The sequence below is a fragment of the Schistocerca piceifrons genome, chromosome X, assembly GCF_021461385.2.
Source record: "Schistocerca piceifrons isolate TAMUIC-IGC-003096 chromosome X, iqSchPice1.1, whole genome shotgun sequence".
Taxonomy (NCBI): Eukaryota; Metazoa; Arthropoda; class Insecta; order Orthoptera; family Acrididae; genus Schistocerca; species Schistocerca piceifrons.
The window spans coordinates 162,692,129-162,704,933 of record NC_060149.1 but is presented as its reverse complement, the minus strand read 5'-3'; the positions used below and the strand labels follow the sequence as shown (position 1 = coordinate 162,704,933).

Below are 12,805 nucleotides of genomic sequence, written 5' to 3'. Positions count from 1 at the left end.
TATACTTTGCTACACATTGATTTCTCCTGAGGGTTTACCTGCTAGACTTGTTTATCTGTAATGCAGTTTCCACTTGTCTGCTTCCTTGTTGTTGCCTTCTGTCCACACTAAGCATTCCACTGTTGGCAGCCCCAGGCTGGTTGGCTCAGCCTCAGGGGTTTCTTCAACTCATTACAAATCTTCCGCCAAATCACAATTATAATAATTGGTGACAGTGTGAAAGGTTAGCATCAAACCATGCACATAAAGCTTGTGAAATTTCTGTAACAACAGAAGCTCCTGCAGCAGCAGTTGCAAAAGCAGTTCCAACAGCACTTTTGACAACGTCAGCCGCCAAATGCATTGCTCCATCAAGAAATTCAGTTCCTAAAAGATAGACCACAGATTCAGGGTACCCATCCAAGACACGCAGCAGTCACTTGCCAGACAGAGAGCTATCCACCCACATTTCCACCTTTTAACAATGCCGAACAGGATTGGGACACACATTTACAGTGCCTGAAACAGCACTTCACAGCCTTTAAAGTCACTAATAACAATCTTCAATGGTTGCTTGTCCTGTCTTAGGCTGCTCTGGAGATGTTTCTGTTACTTAAGAAGTTGGTTCCTCTGTTGAATACCGTCATCTGCGTATTCAAGATGTGCATGGTACTTTCAAATTACTAAATCTTCCATATCATCTCATCAAGACAAAAATTTAATCAATACCATAAGCAGCCTGGTAACGTTTGTTGCTCCTGAGTGAGTGATTTACAAGGGTTGAGTCACTGCTGCAGTTTCACTTGTGAGGTCTCAGCATGGAAAACCTTAAATGAAGACTCCATAGTTAGAGATGGAATGGACCAATTGGCACTTGAGCCAGAAGTTTGCATATCAGCCCTCAAGCCAGATAACCCATTCTTGGAAGATATTTTGACAATCATGCATTCTTTCGAAGTTGCAAGACAGAAAATGAGTGCCTCATGGTGTAACAAGAAGTGGCAGTGTTCCAGATGCTGCATTGTGCCCCAGTACCATAAAATTCCTATAAAGCACTTCCTAGAAGGTAGTGTCAGATTTTGTCAATTTCAGATGTATCAATGGTTTTGGAACAACCAATCACAATCTGTTGGTCTGGGCAGTTAGGCATTCTGCCATCCTCAGACTGATCCACAGCATCAGCACATGTGGAGTGTCAGGGTTGTCAGGCATCTTACACCCATTGTGGAAAAGATGGACTTTCCTAAACAGTCTGCCACTAACTGTCAGGAAAACCAGACCCAGTTCCCTGCCTGCATCAAGGAAAAGTGCATGAACTTCAGGCAGTATTTCCCGAAGGTGATCCCTTCACTAACAAGTTGTTTATAAACCTCAAAGTTGGGAACACATGCAACAATTTCAAATTGGACAAGCTACAATTTCCTTGGTAAGCCTCTAAATGTGTGTTTCCCTGAATTCCTCAGAATTAGCCTCAATCTCCCATATGTTGGTAGCGTTTGGCTATGGTTCAGTTCCCCTCTGGGGTCAATTCACTATCGCTACACCCTACAAAAAGGTCATACAGCAAATAGCACTGTGTGTTGTTGATAGTCACTCAGTTGGATGCATTTTCCATCTGGATGCCTTCTCATTGTTTGGATTCTCCATCAATAGCAAGTCTCAGGTCATCTCTGATACAGTTCTCTTCCAGGAACTCTATGAACTTTCTGCCACTTTCTCATCTGTCTTTGAACCTGATCTGGGAAGGATGACAGATTTCTAGCTCATACCTCCTGTGTCTGTATTTGGTGCTTCATTTCTGCCAAGTCCAACCTACTCCAGTCTCCTTATGGACAGCTGTTGAGCAGGAACTCGGTCAACTCCATAAGGCTGGGGCGATTTTGGTAAAGGAACTCAATGCTCCCTCTGGCTACGCAGAGACCATAAATCAATTAATAATGCCAGGGCACACGTAGAAACCTAATGTATACCACATCCAGGAGACCACCTCACAAAGCTTGTTGGAGAAGAATATTTTTCTAAGATTGATCTTGTGAGAGTGTATTTGCAGATCCCAATGGATGAAGAGTGTAAAGCATTGTGGTCATCTACGTCCCTTCATGTTATATGAATATGAGCACTTGCCTTTTGGGTTCTCTTCTGCTCTAGCAATCTTCAAGAGATTCCTGGAACAGTTAATCATGTCCATACCTGCTTGCACTGTCTCGACAACTTAGCACAGGCATTAATGTGAAACTTTAGCACCCTATTTACTAGGTTACATAATGCAGGGGTAAAGTTCTGCTTGTACAAATCACAACTTTGCCAGGAGCTACAAAAACAAAGAAGAGATCCAGCCCAGAAATTTTAGTGCCACATCTATTGACACTCTACACTGTCCCCAAAACTTAACAGAAGCTGCAAGCTTTTGGGGGAAAGTAGGTTTATTTCCTCCCACAAGCAACCTATATCATGCATCCACTAAAACAGTTGCATAAGAAATGTATTTAGTATAGATGGGTGACTGCTTGCGAGCATGCTTTCACACAGAAGAAGTGTACGCTGTACTCGGCACCCTCCCTTAGATCTTATTCACAATTGCATCCTCTTGTTCTGGCCACAATCCATATGGCATTGGTACAGTGCTGGCATATAGAACTGATGATGTTAATGAGAAACGCATCACCTATACATGAAAGATGCTGCCACTCACTCTAACTACTCACAGATGGAAAAGGAAGCTTCAGCGATTGTAATTGCAATTAATAAATTCCATGTATATGTATTTGGACTAAGTTGACTTTAATTTTGTGTCACAAACTGCTGGAGACGTTCACTGCATACAAAAGACCAGCTTACCTTTGTTTCATAGGCGTACAGAAGGCTTTTGATAGGATTCAGTTAACAGCTGTAATAAACCTGATATACAGCTGGTGAATTCCTCTCAACTTGATAAAAGCAACTGGAGACATTTTTTTCCAACAACTTTATCCAGGAGAAAATTGACACCAGATTAACTAGCTGTTTACCAGTTAACAGTAGTATTAGATAAGGTGATTGTCTGAGCCTACTAATTTTTAATTCAGTCAGGAACAAAATGATAAAGAAGATATTGGCTTATAGTGGTTATAGAATGGGAGTCACAGAAATAAAAATTATTTATTATTCAGGTGATGCAGATCTGCTAGCAAAAAGTGAAGACAACCTGCAGAAACATGTATAATGTGGTACCAAAAAAGTAATGGATATAATCCCAGTATATTGAGACAGTTATTTAACAAAAAAACATGAAGGAAGACTACCACCCTTTCCAGGTCAGATACCCACAATCAAGACCAGGCTACGAAATACATATCAGTTCCATTTATAGGTAACATATCCTACAAGGTAGGTCATTTATTAAAAAACCTAGGGTGTAAAGTTTCTTACTCTACCATTAACAACCTTAAAAAGAATTTGGTCCATTCTCTTGATAAAGGTACCGATAAATCTTCCCTGTCAGGTGTATATAAGATCACTTGTGCTGATTGTCCCTGTTATTACATTGACCAGACAGGAAGGGCCCTGTCTGTTAGGCTTAAAGAGCATCTGCCGACTAAAAGCGGTGATGTAACATGACGATCTATATTTGCTGAACATCTTGTTCAAATGGCCCATGCTCCCAAGTCTCTAAAAGATGCAGAACTTTTGCATAATGAAGTCAAAGGATGTAAGTTAGACACCCTTGAAGAATTGCAAATTTTTAAACCTCTTATTCTTGATAGAGAAAATGTACTTAATGACCAGCTGCAACTAAAAAATAGAAATTATTTCGAAGGCTTTCAACTTTTACTCCAGTGGAGTTGATCCACGGTCTACTTCAAATGGCTGATGCTGTTTCCTATCTGCTTTTCCCCTTTATTATAGTGTGTTTGCACATTGTGTCTCCATAGATTTTCTATCATACTGGCAATGACACCAGTTGCAAAGGTGTTTCTTAATTTGCCTGTTTTATGTTCAAGATAGTTCATGCTTCGCATGCCTGAGTCTCCCATACTAATTTACTAGATACTGTAGTGGGGTTTTGCTCTCTTATTATAATATTTCAATGTAAATTTTCTTTCTCTGATGTAGTAGCTAGTTCTTCGGAAAATTGTTTAATGTACTGTACCATAGGTAGGCATTTGCCCATATGCAGGACTGTTTCCTGTCACATTTTGTTTACAGTTTACGTTGTGCTAAGTAATTTCAAGACAGTTTGTCTCCAGCACCTGCGCATGCACTCGTGCATGCTCTTGGGTGCTGGCTGTGCCTCACCACAGAACTGTTTCTGACCCCTAGTTTCCTTTTTGCTTACGTGTGACCCTTATTCCTGGCCTGGCGTGGCTCCGTCTATGTTTCTCTTATTGTTTTTATTACTGATAGACATAATCTTATGATTGTGCATCTTTATTCTGTATTAGTTTTATTCTGTGATACGGCGAATGTTTGGCCCTCAAAATAATTTAATTTTTGTAAGTATCACAATTTTCCTTATTATGAAATCATTAGATTCATGATGTATTTCAATGTTTAATATATGTCTGTGTGGGTTAATTTATAAGTTCTGAAGAAAATACCATTATTGGCATGGAAACCTAGGTAAACAAAAAAAAAAAAAAAAAAAAAAAAAATTACTTTGTAACTGAAGGCTGAACTTCTCATTGTTTGAAATGGCAATCTCATCAAGGGTATCACTTCCTTCCAGTGTTTGTCTTGTGTGGGCCACTCACAGCTCGCTGCACCATTGGCAGTGTGAGCACCAAGTTTGGATCAATTTTGGACAGCTGTGATAACTCACCCTCACTGTCAGAGTCATTTTTCCCATACTGGCAAATAAAGACAGAGCTGCTTTAGCACTGTAGTGCTGTCTCCAGAGTTTCTGAGTGGTGGCTGGCTTGGATGGCTTGTGCATTGAGTACATTTCAAGAAAGTATCTAGCTGTGCAAGATACAGCAGCCTCATGAGTGCAGTTTGCCCACATCTTGGCAATTGCTGACAGCCAGGATGATGGGAGCTTCTTAAGCATCATCACAGTTCTTGCTATATGACTCTACTATCTAGACCAACTTTTGTCCCATCCTTTTCATTTCACGTGGTTTTCTAACAATGAAAGTCAGTCTCCTTGAACCACATATGTTTACCACATTCATTTATATGATCTGCCACCGCAAATTTATTTTTTTCCCAATGTCATATGTGACACTCATTCTTTTTTAGGTGAATGCAGATAAGTTGCTTTTCTCTAGAATTTTAACTGTCAGATGAGCTGTGAGGACAGATTTCACTCCTGGTGTATGCAGTGTATTAACAGCATGTTTGGTGGACCCCAGCTGGTCTCTTATTTTGATGGTGTTCTGCTAGATTGGTTTAACTGAAAAATTTCCTACCACACAACCTGTAACATTCTGCACATAAACTGGAAAAATGGTGTGTGCTTCTTCCACCACCTCATTATTGTCACATTTGTTCTTTCTGGAAATGCTTCTAGTCTTTGCTGTATCCATTAGCTTAGAATGTGGTGGGTAACTTTCGAAGTTGAGATATTACATTGTCTGGATTACAAATTTGATAAGTACTCTTGGTCAGTGTGTAATAGTGAATTCTTTGCTGAGAGTCCTGGTAAGATAGCAAGCATGTATCTATTGATTCTGGTTGGCTTTCAGTAGATTCTAACATCTACATCTACTTTTACATGATTACTCTGCTATTCACAATAAAGTGCCTAGCAGAGCGTTCAATGAACCACCTTCAAGCTGTCTTTCTACCATTCCAGTCTTGAACCGTGCGCGGGGAAAAATGAGCGCTTAAATTTTTTTGTGTAAGCTCTGATTTCTTTTATTTTATCGTGATGATTGTTACTCCCTATGTAGGTGGGTGCCAACAGAATGTTGTTGCCATCAGAGGAGAAAACAGGTGATTAAAATTTCATGAGAAGATCCCGTTGCAATGAAAATGCCTTAGTTTTAATGTTTGCCACTCCAATTCACATATCATGTCTGTGGCACTATCTCCCCTATTTCGCTATAATACAAAATGAGGTGCCTTTCTTTGAACTTTTTTGATGTCATCCATTAGTCCCACCTGATGCGGATCCCACACCACACGGAAATATTCCAGAACAGGGTGGACAAGCATGGTTTAAACAGTCTCTTTAGTAGACCTGTTGCACCTTCTAAGTGTTCTGCCAATGAATTGCAGTCTTTGGTTTGTTCTAACAACACAGCTATGACAATTTATAACTACAATACTGATCATTTCTACAACTATGTGTTTTACCTGCCCCCTTATCTGGATGCCCTTTCTGTGGTTTCCTGGCACCCTTTAATCTAAAAAATTGTTCAGTGTGTGACTTCTAAGCAAATCGTGATCTTTTTCTGGAGAAATGTACAGTTCAGAAAGACAGCCACCACCTTTGGATAATATGAACATCAGTTTCTCCCTGTGAACACCACTCCAAAAATTATAACCATTTGACCATGAAATAGTTCAGAATTCTGGAACTTTATTTCACAAAGAAGTTGTAATGGATAGCATTGAACGTGGTCAGAGGCTCAACTTTAGTTTTGGCAGTGATGACATGGCTGATAAAGCAAGGAAGAATGTTATCTTGATGATGATTTTAAATATTTCTAGAAATGATGATTCATCAAGAAATTGCAGAATCAACTTCAACAACAGAAAAATGAACTTGTGTTGCTACAGTATCTTGGACTTCCTCCTGACAGGCAAAAATGTGACATTTGATGATTCTGTACATTGTGGTGATCATGGGGATGGCTGTGGTGATCTGAATGAAAAATATTAAGGCTAAGTATTCTGACAAAAAATGAAATGTCAGAGAAGAAAAGAGGTGATTCCATCTATGACTCCAAAAGGGGCAAAGTCATCACTGGAAACATTGTACATATACATTTGTACAATGCAAGTAGATGATGTATTTTTGTTTTTGGTCATAAATGAAAATGTACTTGACCAAGCACACTGAAGGTCATTGGAGCAGGAAAAAGTCCAGATTTCTTTGCAAAATAAATCAGCATTTTCTTATGTACTTTTTGGCCACTTACAAGTGCCTTTAATTTGAAATAAACAAAAGTTGATGAAAATGAATAAAAAATCAACTTTGTTTTAATCTGAGCTACAGTTGTTACTTTCTGCTTTCCTTTGTAAGACAAAATGAATGGTAAGAAATCTACAGTACTATTTTTAACTTTGTTCTTATAGGGGATTCAACCTTGATCCATCAAGCTGTTGTTAAATCTAACTTTCAATTATTCAAATTTTTTCTAATGTCTCTTGAACTTTGGATTATTGAAAGTTGACATTACATAGTGGAACAGTGCTTACATCACATTACCTCTATCTGTAAGTACTTACAGGAAAAGCTTGTCAGTTAACCAAAGATTCATATATCTCCCATACTGAATTCCTTCCTGTCTTACGCTTATCAAAAGGGAGAAAGATTTTTCAAGAGTGAAATATAGAGACTGACATTTAGCTTTTGGTGGGTCTATATACATTACCCCCCCCCCCCCCCCCCCCCCCAATGAACCATGGAACTTGCCGTGGGTGGGGAGGCTTGCGTGCCTCAGCGATACAGATAGCCATACCGTAGGTGCAACCACAACGGAGGGGTACCTCTTGAGAGGCCAGACAAACGTGTGGTTCCTGAAGAGGGGCAGCAGCCTTTTCAGTAGTTGCAGGGGCAACAGTCTGGATGATTGACTGATCTGGCCTTGTAACACTAACCAAAACAGCCTTGTTGTGCTGGTACTGCAAACGGCTGAAAGCAAGAGGAAACTACAGCCATAATTTTTCCCGAAGGCATGCAGCTTTACTTTATGGTTAAATGATGATGGCGTCCTCTTGGGTAAAATATTCCAGAGGTAAAATAGTCCCCAATTCAGATCTCCGGGCGGGGACTACTCAAGAGGACGTCGTTATCAGGAGAAAGAAAACTGGCGTTCTGCGGATCGGAGTGTGGAATGTCAGGTCCCTTAATTGGGCAGGTTGGTTAGAAAACTTAAAAAGGGAAATGGATAGGTTAAAGTTAGATATAGTGGGAATTAGTGAAGTTCGGTGGCAGAGGAACAAGACTTTTGGTCAGGTGAATACAGGTTTATAAATACAAAATCAAATAGGGGTAATGCAGGAGTAGGTTTAATAATGAATAAAAAAATAGGAGTGCGTGTAAGCTACTACAAACAACATAGTGAACGCATTATTGTGGCCAAGATAGACACGATGCCCAAACCTACTACAATGGTACAAGTTTATATGCCAAAGGGCTCTGCAGATGATGAAGAAATTGATGAAATGTATGATGAGATAAAAGAAATTATTCAGGTAGTGAAGGGAGATGAAAATTTAATAGTCATGGATGACTGGAATTCGAGAGTAGGAAAAGGGAGAGAAGGAAACATAGTAGGTGAATATGGATTGGGGGAAAGAAATGAAAGAGGAAGCCGTCTGTTAAAATTTTGCACAGAGCATAACTTAATCATAGATAACACTTGGTTCAAGAATCATAAAAGAAGGTTGTACATGTGGAAGAATCCTGGAAATACTAGAAGGTATCAGATAGATTATATAATGGTAAGACAGAGATTTAGGAACCAGGTATTAAATTCTAAGACATTTCCAGGGGCAGATGTGGACTCTGACCACAATCTATTGGTTATGAGCTGTAGATTAAAACTGAAGAAACTGCAAAAAAGTGGGAATTTAAGGAGATGGGATCTGGACAAACTGATTAAACCAAAGGTTGTACAGAGTTTCAGGGAGAGCATAAGGGAACAATTGTCACAAATGGGGGAAAGAAATACAGTAGAAGAAGAATGGGTAGCTCTGAGGGATGAAGTAGGGAAGGCAGCAGAGGATCAAGTAGGTAAAAAGACGAGGGCTAGTAGAAATCCTTGGGTAACAGAAGAAATATTGAATTTAACTGATGAAAGGAGAAAATATAAAACTGCAGTAAATGAAGCAGGCAAAAAGGAATACAAACGTCTCAAAAATGAAATCGACAGGCAGTGCAAAATGGCTAAGCAGGGATGGCTAGAGGACAAATGTAAGGATGTAGAGGCTTATCTTACTAGGGGTAAGATAGATACTGCCTACTGGAAAATTAGAGAGACCTTTGGAGAAAACAGAACCACTTGTATGAATATCAAGAGCTCAGATGAAAACCCAGTTCTAAACAGGAGTATATAGAGGGTCTATACAATGGCGACGTACTTGAGGACAGTATTCTGGAAATGGAAGAGAATGTATATAAAGATGAAATGTGAGATACAATACTGCGTGAAGAGTTTGACAGAACACTGAAAGACCTGAGTCGAAAAAAGGCCACGGGAGTAGACAACATTCCATTAGAACTACTGACCGCCTCGGGAGAGCCAGTCCTGACAAAACTCTACCATCTGGTGAGCAAGATGTATGAGACCCTCAGACTTCAAGAAGAATACAATAACTCCAATCCCAAAGAAAGCAGGTGTTGACACATGTGAAAATTACCGAACTATCAGCTTAATAAGTCACAGCTGCAAAATACTAATGCGAATTCTTTACAGACAAATGGAAAAACTAGTAGAAGCCAACCTTGGGGATGATCAGTTTGGATTCCATAGAAATATTGGAACACATGAGGCAATACTGACTTTACGACTTATCTTAGAAGAAAGATTAAGGAAAGGCAAACCTATGTTTCTAGCATTTGTAGACTTAGAGAAAGCTTTTGACAATGTTGACTGGAATACTCTCTTTCAAATTCTAAAGGTGGCAGGGGTAAAATGCAGGGAGCGAAAGGCTATTTACAATTTGTACAGAAACCAAATGGCAGTTATAAGAGTCGAGGGACATGAAAGGGAAGAAGCGGTTGGGAAGGGAGTGAGACAGGGTTGTAGCCTCTCCCTGATGTTATTCAATCTGTATATTGAGCAAGCAGTAAAGGAAACAAAATAAAAATTCTGAGTAGATATTAAAATTCATGGAGAAGAAATAAAAACTTTGGGGTTCGCCGATGACATTGTAATTCTGTCAGAGACAGCAAAGGACTTGGAAGAGCAGTTGAATGGAATGGACAGTGTCTTGAAAGGAGGATATAAGATGACCATCAACAAAAGCAAAACGAGGATAATGGAATTTAGTCAGATTAAAGCATTTATGAAGAAGAGAAATTTGTTAACATCGAGTATAGATTTAAGTGTCAGGAAGTCGTTTCTGAAAGTATTTGTATAGAGTGTAGCCATGTATGGAAGTGAAACATGGATGATAAATAGTTTGGACAAGATGAGAATAGAAGCTTTCGAAATGTCGTGCTACAGAAGAATGCTGAAGATTAGATGAGTAGATCACATAACTAATGAGGAGGTATTGAATAGAATTGGGGAGAAGAGGAGTTTGTGGCACAACTTGACAAGAAGAAGGGACCGGTTGGTAGAACATGTTCTGAGGCATCAAGGAATCAGAAATTTAGCATTGGAGAGCAGTGTGGAGGCTAAAAATCATAGAGGGAGACCAAGAGATGAATACACTAAGCAGATTCAGAAGGACGTAGGTTGCAGTAAGTACTGGGAGATGAAGAAGCTCGCACAGGATAGAGTAGCATGGAGAGCTGCATAAAACCAGTCTCAGGACTGAAGACCACAACAACAACAACACAACAACAACATATACATTACATAACAAATCTCATTTCTGTATAGTTAAAAAACATGTGGTAACTGAGCTTAATTTTTAATGGAACTGTTGGGATATTTCTTCATACAGGATAACCTGGAGACAGCTGAAAAATGTCATATTTCTTATAAATTATTTTCATTCATTTTTAGGTGATGGTGTAGCAGAATGGGCAGGAATACTCTTGGCAGCCCTTGGGATCATTGGAATGTCCACCTCATTTCCAACGGTGTATCTGTATTCAGGGGAACTGTTCCCTACCGTAGTTCGTAATGTTGGAGTGGGCTCTTCATCAATGTGTGCACGTGTTGGCTCAATGGTGGCTCCATTTGTATCAAGTTTGGTATGTCATTTAAAGATATTCATGAACTCACTATAAAAAATATTAAACAATTTAATGTTGCTATATAACATTATTTAAATGAAATGAAATATTGGAACATGCAGAACACTTTAGTCTCCAACTTAACAAATTAGTACTGTTCACACATTGATACTCCAATTTAACGTGGGCTTGATCTTTGCCGTACATTTCAGAATTTCAGTAAGTGTTAGCCTACTGAACAAAATACGTGGTCATGCAGTTGTGAGAGTAGATATTTAGGCATTTAAGAAGCACAGAACAACAAAACTATGTATCAGTTATTGTTGCTGTTCTTTTTAAAATTTAGCCTACCTTATGATTACGTTGTACGTAGTGCACATCATGTTTTGAGGACTCTGTAATGCAGGTAAATTTGAAATGTGAATGAAACTAACAAACTGTTTACAGTGAATGTTTGTGTGATTACTGAAACTAATACTTGGTGGGGATTAAGGTGCTGGGGAGGGGAATGGGTCCTTTTGATTCAATTTCCCATTTAACTATTTAGATTTTAGTCTTCCATGTTTCCTTTAGGTGGCTTAGGTCAGTGCTCAGATGGTTCTTTTCAATAAGTACACACACAGTTTCTTTCCCTGTCCTATCAGAGCTTGTGCTTGCTCTGTGATGAACTCACCATCAGTGAAATTTTGAACTCTCTTAGCATCTTTATTTTTGTACAGTACTTGCAGTAACAGCTTTACAAAGTACACTGGTGAAAAAAGAAAATTGCAACACAAAAAGTAATTAATATAAAGTAATGAAATTTTGGGAATACATTTGTCTATGGAACACATGTAAGTGATGAACATTGCAAGATCACAGGTTAATGTAAACATGACACAGGGCATTGTAAATTTGAAATGATGGTACATTAATAACTGTTGTAACTACCAGAATATTGAATGCAGTCATGGAGACGTGCAGGCATTGTGTGTGCAGGTGCTAGCTGTCAGTTTGCGGGATGGAGTTCCATGCCTATTGCACTTGGTCAGTCAATGCAGGGACATTTAATAATGTTTGTCATTGATGCTGGATTTGTTGCCGGATAGTGTCCCACATGTGATCGGCTGGAGACAGATCTGGTGATCAAGCGGACCAAGGTACCATGTTAAGACACTGTAGAGCCTGCTGCAGCTGTACCTGGGCAAATATTATCTTGTTGGAAAACACCTGTTGGAACGCTGTTCATGAATGGCAGCACAACAGGTTGAATCACCAAACTGATGTGCAAATTTGCAGTCAGGTTGCATGGGATAACCATGAGAGTGCACCTGCTGTCATATGAATTGCACCCTAGACCATAGCTCTATGCGTATGTCCAGTGTGTCTAGCATGCAGGCAGGTTGGTTACAGACTCTCAGATAGCCTCCTCCTAACTAACACACTGCCATTATTGGCACTGAGACAGAACCAGCTTTCATCAGAAAAATGCAACAGACCTTTGCCCTGCCTTCCAGTGAGCTCTTGCTCGACACCACTGAAGTCTCACATGGCAGTGGTTTGGGGTCAGTGGAAAGTGTGCTAGAGACTGTCTGGCTCAGAGCTGCCCTTGAAGTAACCAATTTGCAACAGTTTGTTGTATCACTGTGGTGCCAAATGCTGCTAAATTTGCTGCTGCAGATACAGTATGATGGGCCAGAGCCATATACTGATGGTCTGTCCTCTCAGTAGTGCCACATGGCTGTCCGGAATCTGGGCTTCTTGCGACCATACATCCTTGTGGTCATTGCTGCCAGCAATCATGTACAGTGGCTACATTCCTGCCAGCAGAAGGAATATGCAGGTCCT

The 12,805-nt window shown here is 39.7% G+C and overlaps 1 protein-coding gene across 2 annotated transcripts in view; it reads left to right on the top strand.

Moving 5' to 3' along the window:
- LOC124721693 (organic cation transporter protein-like) overlaps positions 1-12,805 on the top strand; it is a 403,851-nt gene that overhangs the window by 380,502 nt on the left and 10,544 nt on the right. For both annotated transcript variants that reach the window (XM_047246773.1, XM_047246772.1), the window contains exon 9: positions 10,806-10,996. In XM_047246773.1, the coding sequence (XP_047102729.1) occupies positions 10,806-10,996 (191 nt within the window). The remainder of the gene's footprint in view (positions 1-10,805; positions 10,997-12,805) is intronic.